At 41.4% G+C, this 22,916-nt stretch overlaps 1 protein-coding gene across 1 annotated transcript; it reads right to left on the bottom strand.

Moving 5' to 3' along the window:
* Positions 1 to 728: 728 nt before the first annotated feature.
* On the bottom strand, positions 729 to 22,732 carry LOC135480974 (sodium/mannose cotransporter SLC5A10-like). The gene is made up of 15 exons (XM_064760905.1): positions 22,649 to 22,732; positions 18,860 to 18,931; positions 17,542 to 17,646; positions 16,291 to 16,350; positions 15,630 to 15,734; positions 15,379 to 15,484; positions 14,926 to 15,006; positions 13,816 to 14,036; positions 11,891 to 12,026; positions 11,088 to 11,195; positions 9,344 to 9,494; positions 7,651 to 7,819; positions 5,003 to 5,218; positions 2,762 to 2,924; positions 729 to 2,368 (listed from the first exon to the last, which is right to left on the bottom strand). Exons 1-15 carry the CDS (start codon positions 22,730 to 22,732, stop codon positions 2,157 to 2,159), a joined length of 1,989 nt encoding a protein of 662 aa, XP_064616975.1. The 3' UTR covers positions 729 to 2,156.
* Between the last annotated feature and the right edge of the window lie 184 nt (positions 22,733 to 22,916).

The raw sequence follows: 22,916 nt of genomic DNA, 5'->3' as shown, positions 1-22,916 counted from the left end.
TTACAGACACCCTCATTGCCATTGAGCCAAAGTCATCATTCTTTGAGCCTTTGAAAGATTCATCCCACTCCAAACTATGTTAAAGTTGTCTCCCAGTTCTTGCCCCTGCTGCCAGCTCGCAGGAAGCAATTATAACTTTGTAATTTTTTTAATTTCTGGAATCTTCAAAGTTTCGACACGCTATTTAAGTCCCCGTTTTGGACTATAAATTCCTTTTCCTGGTCCCCGTGACAATTCCTCCCCTGTGACTCCATATTCACAGGTACCAAAGTCTCAGCTATCCGTTCTTTTCACTGATTGACCATTCTGTATACTTAGTTCCTTAGATCTGTTGGGTTGTTGTATGTCTTGATATGTGTGTGTGTGTGTGTGTGTGTGTGTGTGTGTGTGTGTGTGTGTGTGTGTGTGAGAGAGAGAGAGAGAGAGAGAGAGAGAGAGAGAGAGAGAGAGAGAGGAGCCTTGGGGGTCCCTGTTGCGGCATTGGGTTGCCCGTAAAACCCCTGCGGAAGGTGTATCGGGGCCACTCTCACATTCAGGGCATACATACAGCTCACTGGGAACAAGTACCTGGGTGTGTCAGCGGGAAATAAAGAACGGTGAGCTGGGCACACGTGGGACCCTGAATGGCGAGGAGGAAATGCCATTCTGAGAACACGAATAAAAAATCAAATAATAATAGAAGTTAAAGGTTGAGCTGGAGATACAATCAAATATTGAACTAAGTGCTAGGAGCAGTTTTAGTCATTTCTTTTTTCAAACACTTTTACAGAATATACACTGAATTTGTAAATTATAATATTTTACCACTGTATAAATTCATACAATGTTTTGACATTTTATGTGCCAAATGTGAATTTTATTCACAAAGTTTAGGGTTGTTTTACAGCTGTTTCCGTTGTGTGTAAATATCACACAGCTATATACAATTTTGTTTAAATTTACCAAATATATATTTCCCTTGAATTTTACCCAAAAGTGGGAAAGTTTGTCAGTGACTTGCCAAAAGTGGCTGTTTTCGCCCCGGGAAATCCTGTTTGTTCCAGCCATACAACTGCCCACCGGCGTGTATGTGAAAACGTCTTAAGGCTTTAAATAATACATAAATCAAGGCTTCACTACAACGATACAGATCTCCTAACCGGTTGTCCACATGTACAGAGGCCTACTGCAAATGTAATGCATATCTAAAATGACACATGTGAAAGAATATTTTAAAATTTGAGGATCTGTGATCAATTTACTTCCCCCACAAGTGACTTGAAATTGTTCACTAAGGTAATTATTACGTGTGCCTATGATAAAGTAATACCACAGATTAAGCATTTTTGTGGCTTACACACATTAACGCTTTGGCTTGCATACGGAAACTATACAGTTTTACAAAGAAGATATCTATCACATGGAAAACGAAGTAAATTCCGCCTAAAAAAGAAATCAAAACCAAAGAGAAAGCCCAGAGTTTCTTCAGGCTATGTTCACAATTCCAGTTGTTAGCGGAGAAAGTTCTGATGTTATTTTCTGCATGACGTCCTTGATCAGAGATCTGATTCATTCTTTCCAGCTTAGCTTTCAGAAATACAGATCTGTACTCTTCCATTCATTAACTTGGAACTTAGTGTGCTGGCATCATCATGTGAAAGCTGTACGCTACATAAACTTGTTAGCTACAGAAAACATGTATGCTACATATGTTTTTCCTAAGTCCAGGTTTGAACTCGCACCTCGTGTATTACCAGTTCCTGATCGTTGTTTGATCTGAGATAAATATGGTGTTCACATAAACTCTAAAGGTATTGGATATATCATAATGAAGTTCTCCGCGTATAGTTTAAAGGCATATCTTTACACTGATTACAAATTCGCAGCTAGTGCTGCCTTATGGTATACAGGGTGTGTGAATACCTCTCTGAAGATTCAGTCAAATTAATTCCATGGCAGCTTCGACTGGTTAGGTTGAGGGGGTGCTTTATTCCACATTTTCATAATTTCGATACAAGAGTGTCCACTAGATGCCTGGTCACGCGAGACAGTACGAAGTTTCCCGACACTAGAGTCCTTATCACTTCCGCTCACATGTGCGCATGATGACATCACAGTGAATTAAAAGATCGCTTTAGTGTTTCTTTGGTATTAGAACTCCGTTCCACTTCGTCTTCTCATCCGTAAAAAGCCAACAGAAACACGGCGACCGTCATGAGAACGACGGCGTTTATGTTGAGAAGCCACGTGTGTAACGGTTTCTCCGTATCCCCCCGGAATTTCACCTGTTCAGCCTCCTTCATCAGCGTTAGGTCCTGCTTAGCTGGGGTGAAGGTGGAATAGCAGCAGACGATATTGTAGAGCCGCCTCTTGAGCTGCACTCTCGAGCCTGTTGACACAAAAGGAAGCACAAATAGGTGGGGGCAAATACAAAAATGATACATAGCGTATCCCGTTACCCCGATAGCTCATCCCTTTTCATTTATTTCTCTTCTTTCCCTTAAAGTCTGCTCTATTCTGATTGCATTAGTCTCAATCGAGCAACTTTAAGGTCAAACCATCCCGTGTAGACTTGGTTTTGCTCTCTATCAGCATACTTAGGTTTTTTCAGTATTAAGATGCAGGTCAGTTTTATGGATGGAAAAAAAATGGTGTGACCCGGGGTAAACCAGCAATGTTTGGCACGTCACTTTTTAACAAGTTTTCCACATGATTTTACTGATATTCATCACATTCCTTACATGATGATTGCTTTATAAATAACAGTTTCGTAATAACTTACATCTCCCTGACTCAACTCCTTCTGCTATCTGCATTGTGCTTGACGCCATGTCACCCGGCTCGATGCCGTCACCTGGCGGCGGTTGTTGTTGCACTTCCTCATCGTCAGAGTCCGGTTCTTGGCGCTCCCGGCTGTATTTTGTCCACCATGTGACTCTGCGTAGCTGTAAGCGTCCAAGAAATTGATTTATATCGGGCGACTTTGATTCTAAGAGTCCAACAGAAATCACTACAACTTGAATCAGGAAACAGGATCTTCGTGGTTTCCTCCCGCTGTCGTATAAGTGAAGCATTGTTGAGTTCGGCGTAAAACACCAATAAAGTAAATAAATAAATAAAATCGTTTATCGTATGGTGCGATAGACAGGCTTGATAGCTTGATAAAGGATGGAGACTTTAAACCATGAAATCCTATCTCCACTGTCAGCCAATAAGCGTCAGTTTTGTGTCCTTTCAAGGCGAGATTATGGGTTTTCTTAATTTGTTTGTTTATTTACTTCACTGGAATTTTGTTTAAGAATATTCTACTTATACGACGGTGGCCAACATTGTGGTGGGAGGAAACCGGGCATGCAGAATCCAGTGAAAACCCCAGGTGGCTAGCAGACCTTCTCCCATAATTGGACAGGAAGCCATCACATTGGTGAGAGCCTCCTGGGACATCGCCCGGGTTTCTCAACCCATAAAACACCCTCGGTCACCATTATATATGTAAAAATCTAATGAGTTGGCGTGAAGCAACATTCAGGTGAAAATAAAATAAATGTTGTCGTTCGAATGGTATCATTAATGCAGTTTTAATCAGTTTTAGTACACAGTGCATGTACCTATTAAATCCGCGTCGTCATATGACAAATATAAAAACTTGTTAAGTACGACGTAACAAAAACCAAGCATACAAGTAATGCTGTCTACAGGGGGCCTCCGTAGCTCAGTTGGTTAGCGCGCTAGCGTAGCGTAATGACCCAGATGCCTATTACCAATGCTGTCGCTGTAAGTTCAAGTCCAGCTCATGTTCGCTTCGGCAGTACGTGGGAAGGTTTTCCAGCACCCTGCAGATGGTCGTGGGTTTCCCCCGGGCTCTACCCGGTTTCCACCCACCATAATGCTCGCGCCGTCGTATAAGTGAAATATTCTTGAGTACGGCGTAAAACACCAATCAAATAAATAAATACATAAATACAGCGCTGCAATACAGGGAGATTCACAGGCATATATGATCAAAGAGAATAAAACGAGAAGAATTATTTTTCTTCTGGCATCGACCTCTACGGAAGAAAACCTTTAAGAAAATAAGCTTTCTCTCGTCATTAGAAAAATCATGACGGCTTGCACCAAGCCCCTTTCTCGTTATGGGGCATGGTCTGTTTCCTTTAACCAGTCGCCTATATTCACCTGTCTATAAAATCAGTCATACTCGCCACCAAAATTTCCTTTCGTTAGTGACACGTAACAACATAAGCTCTACATACTGATATGTTGTACGTCTATATAATTGCAAGGATAATGCAGTTGGAATACCTTTTCTCCATAAGACTGGATTCATCGCCAATAAGTCACTGCCTCGAGTGAAGCCATAATCATTCAAAAACAAATGACATGCAGGGCAATGGGCTTGGAGAGTAATTTGTTTTACAATAGCTGCATCAACATGCGGTCAGAACAAATTCCACGTAGTAATACAGCCCCAGCTCAGCAAATACTAGCAAACTGCATTGTTTTTATAACAGAATTTTCCAACATCCAACTCTAAAAACATACTGCCATGAGACAATCTACTATAAGAGATAAATTAAAATTTAGTTATAAAGATTATATTATACTGAAATGTGCGAACATTGTCAAAGACGGCAGTGTCAGAAACAGGGTTTAGATTGTAGTCGATAGCCGTCACTGATGTCACCCTAAATTCGTGAAAATATAGTCAAAACATATCCAGCATGCCACTGTTGTTGTTTTTCTTTTCTTTTTCTTTTTTTTTAATAATTTTGACGTCATCTGAGCAACTAGTTCTTGCTGTCGAAACCGAGCTGATGCAGTTTAACATTATGAACTAGAAAATGTGCTCTAACTTCATTTTCTGTACAAGAGTATGGATTTCCAACATTTCCCGAGCTTGCGTAGAGCTTGTGCTGTTACGTTTCCCTGACTAAAGTATGACTGATTGTACAGACAGCTGAATATAGGCGACTGGCTAAAAGAAATAGACTATGGCACCGTAGATATTAAAATCTCGTCTCACCTTCGCTTCCGGTCTCTTGGGTGTCAGCAGACTGATGACGACCACCACGATAGCCGTGACGGCAGTCAGTATTATGGAAAAATAGAGGTAGTGAATTCGGGAGAGAATAGGTGGTCTGAAATCTGGGGAACCGCAGGCTGGTTTCTGGTACACAAGGTCAAGGATCATGCGCGTCACGCCGAGGCCGTGGCCAGACAGCATGCCGAAAAAGGCCCCCTAAATGGAAAATATAACATGAAAAATGGTGACTTCCCAAATCGATCTGATTTTAGACCAGAAATGTGGAATTACTGAAATTATCAAATGTCCATCCTTCCATATTTACTGGTCTAAAATCAACAACAAAGACTACATAAACAATCATTATTACTTAAACAAACACACTGACGGAATTATGACGTCACAAATAAACAAACTGTCCATGAATAAAGTAGTCCGAAATAGCCTGTCTACAGCTGCCGTTCTAATGTACCGCCTAACGGCTTTGTCTGTTCTGGAAGAGAGCCTGTATTTGAAAGGGTTTAATACTGAGAAGGACTGTTGGGGGGTGGGTGGGGGGGTTATATTTTATACAGAGTTTGACAGAACAACAACTCTAGGGGAAAGTAACAATTAATGGAGATCGCCGTCAGCGTTCTGTTGTTGAATTAAGGCATAGCAGGTCCACAAGCTCCATTCAAAACGTTGTGAAAATGTGACTTAGGTTTGAACGTTTTTGGATGCAAGAAACTTGGACTAGAAAGGCCAGCCGGCAGGTCTAGTCAGAGCACTCGGACAAGCCGAGCCACAAGGTACGTCAGTATGACAGTTCTATAGTCTGTTTCTTTAGCGAGTCGCCTATATTCAGATGTCTGTTATATCGGTCATACTCGCAACGAAAATTGGCTTTAATCAGTGACACGTAACAACACTAGCTCTACACATCGATATGTTACAAGTCCGTATTCTTGCAAAGAACATGAAGTTAGAACACTTTCTAATTTGTAATGTTAAACACCATAAGCCTTGGTTTCACACCAAGAAGTCATTGCCTCGGGGGACGTCATAATTATTCAGAAACCAGTGGCATGCTTGATATTGGGCGGAGTTCAATATGTCTTGACGAGCGGCGACACCAGTTACCTGAACTGCTATCAACTACAGCGGTATGGTTTTAGAGTTGCATGTTTGGAAATTCTGTTATAAAAATTAAAAAAAGCAATGTAGTCTATTCGCTGAGACAGTAGTGTCGCTGTGGTACTAACAGCCACTGGTCGAGCTACTGTGGAACAAATCACTCTCCACGCCCACTGCCCAGCATGCCACTTGTTTCTGAATAATTATGGTGTCACCCGAGGTAATGAGATCTTGGTGTAGAAATCAGGCTTAGGGAGCTAAACATTATGATATAGAGAACGTATTCTAACTGTATTTTCCTTACATTAACATAGACGTAAAACACATAAATGTGTAGACATTGCGTTATTATGTGTCACTGACTAAAGGCAATTTTGGTAGCCAGTATGACTGATTTTACAGGCAAATGAATATAGACGACTCGCTTAAAGGAGTAGACTATAAGCAGAGTACTCTGTCCAGAAGAAGCTAAGCTAAGTTCTAGACAAAGTACTCGGACTGGAACAAGTCAAGCCGTGAGGCAGTACGTTAGCAGGGCGGTTCCCCAAAGGGTACTCGAACTACAGCCAGCCAAGCCCTCAGGCGGTAAGTTAGTATGGCGGTTATGGGCAGAATTCTCGGACTAGAACAAGCTAAGCCAGGCTTTTCAGTTAGTATGACAGTTGTAGGCCGAGTATTAGGGCTATGAGCAATTTAACTGGTCATGTGATTGTGCACGAGTATAGGGTTTTTGGTTGTTTGCAACATGTCCGAAGGGCTCGCATTACACAGGAAATATGTGTGGAGGTAACTTGGGAGAAAAACGCACCGAAACATTATTGTCAAAGGCGTTCAGAGTTCAACCTAAGTGGAGATGCATGCGGCCTTTGTTGGGGGGTTAGTTACAACTTTATATTCGTGTTGTTGTTGTTGCTGTTGTTAAAGTTACTGTTGTCATAATAATACATAATCGTTTGCAATCTCGGTTTTCCACCAGGAGATATTGTCTGTTTTAAGCCTGAGACAAAATAAGTACAAAAAATCAATGTTTATTCCCACCTTTTGAGTGCTGATTACACACAGTCGATGTGTTACTTTCCTGGTAATACCTTACGCTGCTTCAACATGACACATATCAGTTTGTTTTCGTAATATTCCCTCGAAGAAGCTATCAATCTGCCATTTGTCAAATTTGTTGAAAGATGGCTACGAGGCCAATATCGCGGTGCTAACCACGTTTGAGTAGTCCATAACGCATGCGCACTTGGGACAGTGACGTCATAAACATGAATTTTCACTCGAGTAACACACGGATTTGACCCTTCAAAACGAGCTCAAGGATAATCAGCTTTAACATTACCCTTTTCTACATCAAGAACAGCGGTGGAATTCTCTAACCGAAGGAATGAATGAATGATTATGGTTTAACGCCACATCGGCAGTATTTCAGCCGTATCATGTTGATTTCACTGAAGGATGTTTGATATATGGAAGTCAGTCATTCAAATACATGTCATTCATTTGCATGCTATATATGTCAATCATTTTCATACCGGTTCCGTTGTTCGAGTCCACCCAACGCCGAGCACGAACACAACGCAAATGGGCGGGGCTAAGTACGCCTGCATGGACTGGAGATAGTCCCAGAGTTTTCCCCCTTGAGCAGCGTTCAGAATAGGAATCCAGCCTATACTTACGGCTACAAGAACTAGAATAAATAACCTAAAACAAATAACAATAAATGCATGGACAGGTACAGCTGATTGATCAACCATTGACCGAGTGACTGATTGATTAATTGATTGATTGATTGACTGATTCACTGTTGTTTAACGTCATACTCACGAACTTTTCACCTCTACATTTACAAATGGCGAACAGCTTTATGGCTGGAAACAGTAGAAACTCTCAAGATAAACTACCCCACATTCAGCAAGTTATCGGCGAACTTCCCCACATGAAACTTGTACGCCATATTAGTGGAAAAATAGGTGACAGATGATCTTCAACGAACGTTAGACTTCACACTTGGACCTAACTTCTCTATCGACGGCTTATTGCCACTAGCCTGGGGGAAGGACAAATTCCTCGTCCTAGGCCGGGATTGAACCCGCGCCCGCCTCGTGGTTATTGGTCGCTCACGTGCAAGGCTAGAGCTAACAGACTGAAACGGAAATAGACTTAAATGAATGAAGACGACTTTACGCGACCTCAACAATAACAATCTCAATGGCGAGCAATAGTTTTGCGTTGGACCTGATTTATATTGTTGTGACCCCGTTTGTAACACGTTATGTTGATTTCATTGTAATGCTTTATGAATGAACTTGACCGGCTTGGTGCTAACCGAGTCAACGTTTGACCTAGATCGTCATTTCGACAACCAACTATAAATTGTTGTAAACATGTATACTATTTCATTCCATCGAAACTAGAGGATATGTATGTTGTTCGAGCATAAATATAGCCCAGCTCGCAAGTGTTAATATATTTTGAAAGTTTAAGGGTTTTGAGAGCAATTAAGCATTAGTGCTTTTTAACGCATTTTGAAAGTTCTACCTTTATGGTACGATCAAACATCGAGTGAGCGTCTCATCGTCCACTATTCTGATGTTTCAGATTTCTGTTCTAAGCTTATAAGAGTTCGTCGTCTCTCTGTACTGTGACATACTTTTGTCCCCAATTTCACCTTGCCTTGGAGGTCACCTTGTCTGAAGGCCACAGTACTGGACTCTTAGCACGTGGCATACATTAATGGGACCAAGGGAAGTTTGTGACACGGAAGGTAGTTCGATATCAACCATTTCTTCGGTGTGCTTTGGGTACGACTGATACTCACCTTGATGCCATAGTTATCTTTCACTTGAGGAATTGACGAACTTACATTTATATATACCTGAATTGCCATGGAGACTCCGTTGGAGGCCGGGAATAGAATCAATACAGTTCTGTGATCGAAGAAACGCGTCTTATCCACTTGACAGCGAGTTGATACTGTATTGTGATATTGTGAGTTACAAGAGGGCATTGTGTAATTTTTGTACAGAGCCAAATCAGCAAATTCAGGGGATTTTCCGAAATTCGTCTTCTCGCAGGTTAGCGGAATGTGTTGGTTCATAATACGATTTATCCTGAGAGGGGTTCAGAGCTTTTCATGTTTTGTTTTTTTTTTTTTGTTTTTTTTTTTTTTTGTTTTAATCGCAAGATTTCAAAATTAAGGCGTTAGGGATCGTTATCGCCACTTACCGACCCACTATCATGAGCTCTCTCTCAGAACAAGATTTCTTTATCTTGCTGTAAATGTCGATAGTGAAGATACTGCTGGCACTGTTAAACACGGACGTCAGCGTGCTCATCAGGGCTGATAACATCACAGCCAGCATCAGTCCGCGACCACCTGAAATAGAAATGACCAAGATTCCGTCCATGCAGTGACTGATTATAGGGAAAAGGTCAGGCAGTGGATTTAAGTGCGCGGGTCCCAGCCGGGTCTTTGGTAGACAAACCACAAGAAGCCTGGTTACAGCACTGTAACCCTGGACAGTCACATACATGCATCATAAGTCATTCTTGGTGGACACCTTTTCTTGGCCTCAACCAAAGATTCTCAGTTGAAAATGAAATACAGATAAAAAGAAACAGACCTGAGCTGAATTGGGTTCTGGCCAGTCTGCGTTGGTATATAGTATAGGCCTAAGCCGTCATGAGCTTTTTTGTGTACTGTATGACCCGGTCTGCGCCTGCGTACTGGTGCTCACTCGAAACTTCTTTCAGGCTTAAAATTGTTCACAGTGAACAAACAAATATAAAGTTGGCAAGAAAAACTTACCTTGTGGTAAAAGTTCGCGGAGTAGTTTAGGATATGCTATGTTCAAACATCCGTTAGGGTCTTCCAACACTTCGTACAGACTTATGAGTCACTCTCACTGCTGTTTGCCAAGACGAGAAGAACTGACTTTGCGGTAGAAACTCATGGACTAGTTTAGGGTAGGCGATATTCGAACACCGGTTTGGGTCTTGGCACACTTTCATACGGAATTATGCGGTCAATTTCACCGCTGTTTGCAAAGAAGAGAAGAACTTACCTTGCGGTAGAAGCTCAAGGACTAGTTTAGGGTAGGCGATATTCGAACATCGGTTTGGGTCTTGGCACAGTTTCATACGGAATTATGCGGTCAATTTCACCGCTGTTTGCAAAGAAGAGAAGAAATTACCTTGCGGTAGAAGCTCAAGGACTAGTTTAGGGTAGGCGATATCCGAACATCGGTTTGGGTCTTGGCACACTTTCATACGGAATTATGCGGTCAATTTCACTGCTGTTTGCAAAGACAAGAAGAACTGACTTTGCGGTAGAGGCTCATGGACTAGTTTAGGATAGGCAATGCTCGAACGTTCCTTAGGGTCTTGGCATAACTTTCATACGGAATTATGCGGTCAATTTCACCGCTGTTTGCAAAGACGAGAAGAACTGACTTTGCGGTAGAGGCTCAAGGACTAGTTTAGGATAGGCAATGCTCGAACATTCCTTAGGGTCTTGGTACACTTTCATACGGAATTATACGGTCAATTTCACCGCTGTTTGCAAAGAAGAGAAGAACTTACCTTGCGGTAGCAGCTCAAGGACTAGTTTAGGATAGGCAATGCTCGAACATTCCTTAGGGTCTTGGCATAACTTTCATACGGAATTATGCGGTCAATTTCACCGCTGTTTGCAAAGACGAGAAGAACTGACTTTGCGGTAGAGGCTCAAGGACTAGTTTAGGATAGGCAATGCTCGAACATTCCTTAGGGTCTTGGTACACTTTCATACGGAATTATGCGGTCAATTTCACCGCTGTTTGCAAAGAAGAGAAGAACTTACCTTGCGGTAGCAGCTCAAGGACTAGTTTAGGATAGGCAAAGCTCGAACATTCCTTAGGGCCTTGGCACACTTTCATACGGAATTATGCGGTCAATTTCACTGCTGTTTGCAAAGAAGAGAAGAACTTACCCTGCGGTAGAAGCTCAAGGACAAGTTTAGGGTAGGCGATATTCGAACATCCGTTTGGGTCTTGGCACACTTTCATGCAAATATCCGGGTTAACACAACCGACCGTGTCTACGGAAAGCAAAAGTATGAAGAATCATGAGTGAATTCTGAAAGGAGACTTTGGTTCATGACACTGAGCTCCCTTAAAAACAAGTTAAATTAAACTCTCAGAAGGTCTTGCAGTTCCGCAAACATATGTCGATCCCATATTATCAAAAGAGTTGAGTAATAGAATAAAGTAACACATTATGAGTGTAACTGTTCTCTTTTATATATCTTCATACAAGGGACAGAATTAGATTGTAGCAAAGGTAGTTGTGCACATACGTATATATGCATGTCCACACAACGGAATACTCATCAAAGAACGGAACCTTTGTTGTTTATAGCAAATGTAGTGGTGTATACAACATGTATACTCATCAGTGAATAAAATCCTTGATTATAGCAAATGTGGACGAATACAAATGTATTACAAAAACGGAAAACTCATCACGGAACAGGTCTTGTTGATTGTGGCAAATGTGACTGTGTACACACATGTCCATACAACGGAATAACCACCCAGGAAAAGAATCATCGTAGACTGTACGAACATTAGCTGTGTACAACGGAATACTCAACGGGGAAAAGATTTCTTACTGATTCTTGCAACTGGAAGAATGTTAATACGTGGAATGCTAGTCTAGGGGCAGAGTCACCATGGAATGTAACTACATGCAATATATTTGTATACAGCCATGTCAACACAACGGTCTACTCACCGGGAAAAAGTATCCTACTCATCATACCAGGAAGTACGATGATGAAAAACGGAAGGATTTTGAGATAACCAGCCAGTATTACTCCCCCTTTGGCGTGGTTCAGAGTCTTCGCCGCCAGGGCGCGCTGGACGATAACCTGAAATAATGTTTAATTCAACAACCAATTAGGTTTGCTCAAACAATTTTACCTGTTTTTATTGGCTCTTGCTTGTTTTCATTGTTTTGAAACTCGATGTTAAGGTCGTAGGTGTATTAAATAGAAGTAACCCAAGTATTCAGACTTCACGCCTGGAAAACACAGATTTGGACATTTAACTATCGTTCTGTGGAGGCCCCGCGACTGCAGAGGTCATTCTAATAGAGGAGTTTTGAGATCATCACTTTTGTCGCAAAAGGTAAAAAAAAAGCCCCACTGTGCAATGAGACTTGTCAAAACTGTTGGGCAACTTTGTGTGACATTAATTTACCGATCACCTGTTTGGCTGTGTTCCGGAGGCACAAATGACACCCCTTTAGTTCAATAAATTCTTGCGTTCACAAACACTCAGCTCCTTACCTTTTTCCCACCGTTCATGTACTCCAAATAAGTTGACGTGAGTTTTTTGCAGACGTTCACGTTCTAGTAAAAATAGTTGCTTTACATTTCTTACAGGTCACATGGTACAGTAGGACTTTTTTTACCTCAAAGGAGAAGAAAACTTAAAAAATTACACTATACGCAGAAAAGAGAACATTTTTTTCTATCTGGTGTTGCCTGCTGCATAATTTGGCGATTTTACTCGCCATACACGTAAATCCTGAAACGGCATAGCTGGCATAAATCGCTGAGTTCATCGCGTCCCCCATCTTTAACACCCAGTAATTTTTGCAGGGGGTGTGTTGCCTCTCAGCCATTGAGAGTCCTTAAAACTAATGGCTTGTGTAAACTCAGAACCTACGTCCAACATTCCGGTTTCCCGACTGTCAAACGGAAAACGAACTGTACTGTTCGCTACCTTCTGGGAAGAAGAGTTCTACTGGAAATGTACAAACTGCACTTTGGCGGTTTCCGGCAGCAATTCATCCTCCTAACACAAAAGACTTCAGGACTAGCTCTTAGGCAAAATGGAGTCGCCCACAGCGGATTTTGGCGCTGACTTTGTTTATAATTTATGAACTTGAGGTACATTTTTATGGCATCCACCTGCGAGGAAATGCATACACTTTTCAATGGTATTTGATTGATATTTAAATTTTCTTCTCCTTTAAGTGATAGAAAAGTCAAACTCGAAACTCCCATATATACATCAGAGTGGAATAAAGCTGTTAGCGCGGTAGCGCAGCGTATTGACCCAGGAGCCTCTCACCAATGCGGTCGATGTGAGTTCATGTCATGCTGGCTTCCTCTCCGGACGTACGTGGGAAAGTCTGTCAGCAGCCTGCGGATGTTCGTGGGTTTCCCCCGGGCTGTACCCGGTTTCCTCCCACCATAATGATGGCCGCCGTCGTATAAGTGAAATATTCTTGAGTATGGCGTAAAACACCAATCAAATAAATAAATAATCTCAGTTGGTTCAATATCTCAGATACTAACATTGCAAAACTTCATCATAATATTTGTTCTTTGTCCTACCCTAAGATGTTTCATGTATCAAATTGACTTCTCCTTGATGGCCGGCTTTCAGATTGATGTGAGTCACTTTCTTTCAGTGTACCTGTGGAGTCACCGTAAGATTTCAGGAAAAGGGGAGTCCGTAGAAATACAATGGCCTCTGCGCAATGATTAACACGACAAGCCAATAAGGGTATCTTTCCTTCATTGTTATATTGATGATGATTGGTGAACTGAGTGCTGTTGATTGATAATTCCTAACAATCTTTTAAGCCGTGTAGTATAAGTAATCAACTTCCAATCAATGTCGTTGTCCACACAAAATTCCACAAACCTGGTCAGTACACCATGCCAGGATGGCCATGGGTGTCAGACCGATCGTTGTGCCAGGCCAAGGGAAGTCACTCTCGATGGGATCTCGGAATATGTGCAGTTCGTCTCCTCGTGGGAATATCGCAGTGAGGTTGTTACGGCACGTTGTGACCCTGGGAACCGCCTTCATGTACTTTTCAAAGATTGCGTTGATTCCCCCAATTTCTCTCATTCCTGGACAAAGAAATGGTTCAAACGCATTTCGTTAGCTACATGCAACGCGAAACTCGCGTTCATAAAAATGAACAAACGTTATTCATTCACGCCATAGGGCAGAAAAACTTCCCTTTCCTATGAACTCAATCTCCAAACCCAATCGTGGCACAAGAACTGGAGAAATACGAAAGCCCTTAATGTACATATGTATGCTTTGGGTTTTACGTCGTACTTAATAATTTTCAGTCATATGACGACGAGGATTCACTAGGTGTGCTAACATACACTATGTCTTCTTGTGACAGGGCGAATCCATGCAGCCGAAGTGCTGCCGCCACTGACATATCATGCCTAAGACACCAGTCATCACACCCCACCCAGTCCTGTTTCCTTTAACCTCTCAGCGCTGAGCGCCAGGTGAGGAAGCAACAAGTAGCATTATTAAAGTGTTTGGTATGCCTCGACCCTGATTTGATCCCGAGTCTCCCGGCTTTGAGGCGGACGCTCTGACCATTAGGCCAACGAAACGGTACCGAAATGACCCTTAAGGAATAACGAATTTAATTCACCAAAGTACAAACGATCGATCAAAGACGAACGATCCACCCAACATAATTAGAGTCTGTAAGGTGTCAGTTTTAACTCACCAAAGTACATCAAAAAGAACGATCCGCCCAACATTAGAGTCTGTAAGGTGTCAGTTTTAACTCACCAAAGTACATTAAGACGAACGATCCGCCCAACATGATTAGAGTCTGTAAGGTGTCAGTTTTAACTCAACAAAGTACATCAAAAAGAACGATCCGCCCAACATGATTAGAGTCTGTAAGGTGTCAGTTTTAACTCACCAAAGTACATCAAAAAGAACGATCCGCCCAACATGATTAGAGTCTGTAAGGTGTCAGTTTTAACTCACCAAAGTACATTAAGACGAACGATCCGCCCAACATGATTAGAGTCTGTAAGGTGTCAGTGTAAATCACTGCAGCAAGACCTCCTTTAAATCACAAAAACACAGATTTAAAACCCTGTAAATGGCGCAAAACAAAAGTGTTTCTATTATAATTTATTTATTTATTTGATTGGTGTTTTACGCCGTACTCAAGAATATTTCACCTATACGACGGCGGTCAGCATTATAGTGGGTGGAAACCGGGCAGAGCCCGGGGGAAAGCCACGACCATCCGCAAGTTGCTGAGAGACCTTCCCACTTACGGCCGTAGAGTATTATTATAAAGGTCTACATGTTGAGTACAATGGTGTCTTATTTGTATCATGCGAAAAAAAAGGTGAACTCTACAACTGTTTTCGCCCGGGTAACAAATGTCATGAGAGACTCAATAAAGTTTGAATTTTCTCCCTTTCTTACCTATGATAGTGTAGATGGCTGTTATCACGGTAACGCACGCGATGGAAACGTACATATCCCAACCAGTCGCTTGCTGGATGAAAACTGCGCCTGCGTAAACACTGACCTACAAGAAATGGTGGAAAAACATTTTAATAAATACGGATTACCATGTGACGTACATATACATGATAGCCTCAGAAATTAGCTGATAAACCACCAAAGGCACACCCAGTTTTCCACATTTCTGTTGAAGGCATTGCTGTACTTACCGAGATTGTCTGGATTATGAGAAGAAAAATCGCCAAAACAGATAGATAGAAACGGAGCTTTTTCCGGCCGAATCTTTTTTTCAGATATTCGGGCATCGTATAGGCCTGTAAAAAAGCAACGATCATGTAATACAATAATGGAGATTTTGGGAATTTCCTTAAAGAAACAAATCAAGAACAGATGTATTGTATAGGCATTTCGAAACCCGGACAACATATTAGAAGATCCAGCTCAAGCTGGTGTCCTTCCGGTCAAACTTGGGAGGATTTGACAGTAACCTGCGAATGGTCGTGGGTTTCCCCCGGGCCAAGCCCGGTTTCCTCCCAACGTAATGCTGCTGTACAAGTGAAATATTCTTGAGTACGGCGTAAAACGCCAATCAAATAAATAAATACACATCAAGAGATTCTGTGGCTTGTGTGTTTTAAGTAAACGCTTAAATCAAATCCAAGAGTAGATCTTAAAATTAATCAACAAACTAAGTGCAATAAACATTTTTATGTTAAGAATACAACGATTTTCTGTTAAAATTCAACATCTATATTATTACATTCTGCATAATATTTAAACAATTGTAAATAATACTTAGATGTTATCATTGCCACAAGGCACACTCCATTTTACAGAATGTAACCTTTCACTCTTTTAACAAAAACTTACCTCCGATGACACATAAACCGGAATGAAAAACCATCCTAGAAGCATCAAGATGAACACAGCCTGAAAATGTAATTGGGAACCCGAATTTTTTTTTAAAGTCAGTCCAGAAGCTTAAAAATTTAAATGTGGACCAGAATATTAAAAAAAAATGTCTCTAAGCACTAAGATGAACACAGCCTGGAAATTTAAATGCGAACCGGAATTTATAAAGAAAGGTTAGCCTGAAGCATCAAGATGAATTTGTTAAATACAGAGGAGGATACAGACTTGTAACAATCCTTGCACCTCCTCGACAGACTTTAACTTTACCATATGTTACAGAAATTCTCACCCTTAAGGCGAGGTCAATGTGTGTCCCCAATATTTATTTATTTATTTCATTGGTGTTTTACGCCGTACTCAAGAATATTTCACTTACACGACGGCGGTCAGCATTATGGTGGTGGTGGTGGGGGGGGGGGACCCACGACCATCCGCAGGTTGCTGGCAGACTTTCCCACGTACGGCCGGAGAGGAAGCCAGCGTGAGCTGGACTTGAACTCACAGCGACCGCATTGGTGAGAGACTCCTGGGTTATTACGCTGCGCTAGCGCGCTAACCAACAGAGCCCTGTCCCCAATAAGCCCACCTCTATAAATAGTTGAGCCAAGCCTGTTGCTTATTGCCATTATATAATATACAGCATGAGAAGTAAAACAAGGGCAGCGAAAACAGTGTGATATTTGGTAAAATGCTCATATGTAGCCGGTGAAATACGGCATCTTGTTTTACCTCAGTTAGGGTATCATTCTAACTGGTCATGTAAAAGCATACATTGTAGCAACGGACACGCCCTCCAGCACCATGGCTTAAACAGAATTATGTTAAAAAAATAATTGCACTGATTTATTTATTTATTTCATTGGCGTTTTACGCCGTACTCGAAATATTTATACGATGGCGGCCAGGATAATCGTGGGAGGAAACCGGGCAGAGCCCGGGGGAAACCCACGAACATACGCAGGTCGTTGGCAGACCTTCCCACGTACGTACGGCCGGAGAGGAAGCCAGCATGAACTTGAACTCAGAGCGACCGCATTGGTGAGAGTCTCCTGGGTTATAACGCTGCGCCAAGCCCCCTAAGAAAGAATAACATGAAAACAATGCAAACAGATCATGCCTCAGCAAAACGCTCGAGCAAGATCCCGCACATATTGGAAACACGTGAACTTGTCCCGTGTAACAAACCAAAGAATCAACGAATGAACTTACGTGCCACTCAAATATAATTACAGCTATACCGGAAGCCGCAGCCGTGCCAGCCATGCCGATAAAGAACTGACTCCCCACATTGGACGAAAAGATGGAAGCGCCAACCTGAAAAAAGAAAAATTACAAAAATATCGGTGAAAATGTGTATTTGATGATATACGTTTATTTTAAAGGAATCTTGTCGCTTGTATTTAAGTGCATATATGTAACCACTTATCTAACGCGAGTGATTTATTGGTGTTGTAGAATGTAATGACTCGGCCATACATAATACCTCAATGGTCATTTTGAAATATTTAGTCAAATAATGTCCAAACCAATGTCTTAAGACTGGTAACTAACTGTCAGTACACTAACAGTATTATAGTTAATAGGATTACACTTTCTTATAATACTGTTACTTAATCCACTTTCTAAAATAACATATATACTGGTCAGTGCACTCTCCAAGAAGGTAAGGTAAATGAGAAAAAGTCAACTCAGAATCTATGGCTCAAATCAAAGACAAATAAGCCCAGCTGTTACTTTTCCGTACTTCTACGAATTCGATAAGCCGAGGTAAAACAGGGTAATTTAGCACGGATATTAATGAAAGAAAATCAGTTTTCCTTATTCCCCAAATTCCAGCGGACCGGTATGTGTTTATTGGTTTTTCTACTGGTCAAACAAGAAATCCGAGGAATTCTAATTCTAATTCTAATTGTCGCTTCTAATTACCCCTAAAATATAAATTTTGTTTACATTCTTAGATGTCTTACTTCCTTTACTGCCTTTGTCCATGTTTGATATGTGGCAGCCCCAGACTATGATCTGACATGCATGAAAGAAGAAATGCTTAATGAAGGCGCCATCGTATTGTTTGGACTTTCTTCAAGAAAGTCTCAATTTTTACCCTTTGTACAGTATTCTTTTCTGTGTTAAATATCATTGAAAATATTATTGTCAATATTTATTTATTTATTTATTTATTTATTTGAGTGGTGTTTTGCGCAGTACTCCAGAATATTTCTCTTCTATGACGGCGGATTATAGTGAGAGGAAACCGCACCATCAACGTGTTTTATTGCCATTACATCGCAACACTGGTATCCATTTCTGTTTTGTTTTGTTTATTTGTTTTATTTATTTGATTGATGTTTAACGCCGTAATCAGGAATATTTCATTTATACGACGGCAGCCAGCATTATGGTGGGAGGAAACCGAGCAGAGCCCGGGGTAAACCCACGACCATCCGCAGGTTGCTGACAGACCTTCCCACTTACGGCCGTTCTGTTTTGTGGACTATCCTGCGCATGCATTTTCAGCCATTGTTCTTACCGGGAGCCAGATCATTGATCTCCCCGCTAGAAAGTAACCCTTCAGACTTCCGGTGTTGGCGCAAAACGATGACTGCAAAATAATAATAATAATAATAATACGATTGGTCATTTCAAGAAAATATGTGTAAGGCGTTTTATGCAGCGTTCATAATATGCCATTTGTGGTATCTTCTCACCGAAAGAAAATAGGACATGCTGCATTTGAGTACTCTTATAATAATGGACAATATCATCACTTTAGGTGTATGGCTTAACGCCGTTTTGTTGAAATGATTTCTTGATGAATGAGTCTGTGTGTGTGTGGGGGGGGGGGGGGGGTATATATATATATATATATATATATCACTTTGGTTAAGAATTTGAAACGCTGGAGTGCTTTTTCCCGGGCAATGGCGACTCAGGTCCAAGCTGATTACAAGCTGAGCAGGCCTAGTACGCAACCCCTTATATCACAGTTTAGGACCGAATTGCTTTGGGGGTAGGGGGGGGGGGGGGCGAGATTTGGACCCCATTACACCCTAACATATACACTATACTATATTAAGCACTACCGGTTAAGGCGACTCCAGTGGAGTTCGGACCCCATTATACACTAACATATACACTATACTATATTAAGCACTACCGGTTAAGGTGACGCCAATGGAGTTCGGACCCCATTACACACTAACATATACACTATACTATATTAAGCACTGCCGGTTAAGGTGACTCCAGTGGAGTTCGGACCCCATTACACACTAACATATACACTATACTATATTAAGCGCTACCGATTAAGACGACTCCAATGAAATTCGGACCCAATTACACCCTAATACATGCACTATACTATGGTAAGTACTACCGGTTAACGCGCCTCCAGTGGGGCTTGGATCCCAATACACTCTAATATATGCGCTATACTATATTAAAGGATTAGTGTCCAGATTTAGCTACTGGTCCTAATCAACTGTTATAACCTGTTTATACAGTGTGTTACCGGGAGGGCTTCTGAAAAGGTAATAATGACTTTAAATCCACCAAAAACAATAGATTTACTGCCCTAGCCGATCTCAAGCCGACAACTCTGTACGGCTCAGCGGGTGACGTCATAGATGGCCAACACAAGTTTATCTGGCCTAAATAGCCTGGGAATACGTATCATAACGACGTCATTTCTGAGATGGATTCTGACTACACAGAAGCAAATATACTGACGTATCATTCTTGTTCCGATATATGACGCTTACATCTCTTATTTATATATATTTATATATGCATTCTTATTTTTCACGTGGGAAGGTATTTCAGCAACCTGCGGTTGGTCGTGGGTTTCCCCCGGCTCTGCCCGGTTTCCACCCACCATAATGCTTGCCGCCGTCGTATAAGTAAAATATTCTTGAGTACGGCGTAAAACACCAATCAAATAAATAAATAAATCTTATTTTTCAGACGTTGAATTTGATCTTTGTTCAGGCTTTCCAGCCGCACTAGCAATAAGGACTGATAAGCCACAGCTTAATCATGTTATGTGCCACATTATTCCGACAACTGTTCCTTTTTCCAATATTTTTTTTTTTTTACTTTTTTACTTCTATGCACTTTTTTTATATGCACTTTATTATATTAGTCGCTACTGGTTATCGCGACTCCAATGGGTTCCGATTCCATTACACCCTACTATATGCACTTTACCTTATTAAACACTATGGGGTTAGGACTCCATCACACCCTAATGCATACACTACACTACCATGTTGTTGTGAGCACTAGGGATCAAGGCAAGTCCAATTTTGTTTTGTTTTTTGCGGTAGAGCCAACACTAAAACAAAAACAAAAAATCAAAAAGGAGATAAAAATTAATGTGAAAATCCACGTTTTCATTTCGCCCGAAATTTTATGATTTTCATGTTAATCAAAACTGCCGAGACAGTTCACATTTCCCACAAATTACATAACTTTTCGCAGATGAAAAAAAATTCATTCTGCCTTTTAAAAAAAGTTTTGATTGGTGTGGCCTAAGAGCCGATTGCGCGAGGCAAAAATCTCACCTGTTCGCTTTGGGATCTAACATAGCCTGGTATAAAAAGTTATAAAATGTCAAATGTCGTGAAAGTATGTCAGCCACACTGACACTTCTAAAATGGAAAATTGTTGTATATTCACAAATACCTATTACATTTGCAGAAGTACACGTTCACATAGTCTGACGTAGTTGTCAAAAATACTCAAATTATCGACGATTTTGCTCAAGTACTAAATATCACTATAAGCAAATTACTGATTCCATTTTTACTTTTTCTTTTTTACACAGACGTGCGTATTAATTTACTTGCCCTTAAAGCTCATGCTTAAGTCGCACTTTATTTTTGTTTAAGATATGTCGGAGACCAAGTTGTTTTTATTCGTCAGTGTAATAAAAGATGTAAAGCATAGAGGGAACAAGCCGAGCAACACTGTGATAGCTGGCAAATGGTCACACGTAACCGGTGAAATACGTCCCCAAGCGTTATGACCGAAGCAGAGTTCACTCCCTTTATGCTGCAGTGCTTCAATGAATTTATACCAGTTATATAGATGGACGAGAAGCCCACAAGCTTGTAGAATCCACAGTGTTTCCTGTAATAGGTAAGCTATACACTTGGCTTAGTGCTGGATTCCAATAAACCGCCACAGGCACGGGTTCAAATCCAGTTCATGCGGGGGAAGGTCTTGCAGCAACCTGCGAATGGTTGTGGGTTTCCCCCGCTTTCCTTCCACCATAATGCTGGCAGCCGTCGTATAAGTGAAATATTGAGTACGGTACGGCGTGAAACACCAATCAAATCAAATCCTCCACTCATTTTATGCAAGGCGGCCACCGTTGCGATAAGTGACAAGCTCATCAGCGTGACGTTAAATAACGATCAATGTAAATCAAACCACATAGTAGTGCATCATTTCTATGAGGAGTATCGACTTTCCTATACACGAAATATGTGTTTCTCTTAAAAACAAGGGGTTCCTGTTACAAACCTGTCATAGCTTTTATTTTTCGTAACTTTCTTTTCATTAATGATCTTGTCAGAATGTTTACCAGACATTGATTTCCGATGTTTTTAGTGGTCGAAAATCTAGTACTTATGAATACATTCATTATATAATTATATGTACCGGTATCTTATTTAAAATTCGCTCGTCAAACAGTTCACTATACTACACGCCGCTCTCCGTAGACACCCACAGGGTAAATAAGCGGTTGGATTAGGGAAGCTCCGCGAAACGGTAGAACATCTCGAATGGTATAGAATGTGATCAAAACAGACCGCCATGTTCAGATAATCTATTCTTAAGATGTTCGAAAAATGATACACTGCATGCATTTTAATCGGCTTTTGTGTTTATTTATTAATTTGATTGGCGTTTTACGCCGTACTGAAGAATATTTCACTTATACAACGGCGGCCAGCATAGTGGTGGAAGGAAACCGGGCAGAGCCCGGGGGAAATCCACGAGCGCAGTTTGCTGGCAGATCTTCCCACTTACGGCGGGAGAGGAAGCCAGCATGAGAGCTTTTGTGTGATGAGACTTTCGTCTATATATGAACAGCCCATAAAGCTGAATAGGCCTACATAAATCCTGCCCTGCAGGTTTAAGTCTCGAAAGCCATGACCATTATCCCAGTATGTTTAGACCCCAGCTTACTCGTGCGTAACGTATAACAGTGCAGAATTTAACTGTCTGTTCCCATATATAAAACTACGCATGGTCAAAAATGGCGGGATTAGAAGTATCCCCCACCCCCCGCCTCCCACACACTTACCACTAAACCAATGGCCAACACCAGCACAAAATACAGCACAATCACCAAGACGTCGAGCCATGCTAACGCCCGCACTCCTTCCACCATGGCGCCTTAGTAAAGGTTCAGATCTCTGTGCCTGTATATGATAGATTCACACGGCTGGCACCTACACCGCTGTCGTACGGATCTGTCCCCTACACACCGAAGTGGGACACAGGTAGGGTCGTCAAGCCGCTCGTCTTTACACCGCCTCTTCAGCTCACCAGGTAAAGTACAACTAGGTACGCGG

This window comes from Liolophura sinensis, chromosome 13, assembly GCF_032854445.1.
Source record: "Liolophura sinensis isolate JHLJ2023 chromosome 13, CUHK_Ljap_v2, whole genome shotgun sequence".
Taxonomy (NCBI): Eukaryota; Metazoa; Mollusca; class Polyplacophora; order Chitonida; family Chitonidae; genus Liolophura; species Liolophura sinensis.
This window is presented reverse-complemented; position numbering and strand designations above follow the sequence as displayed.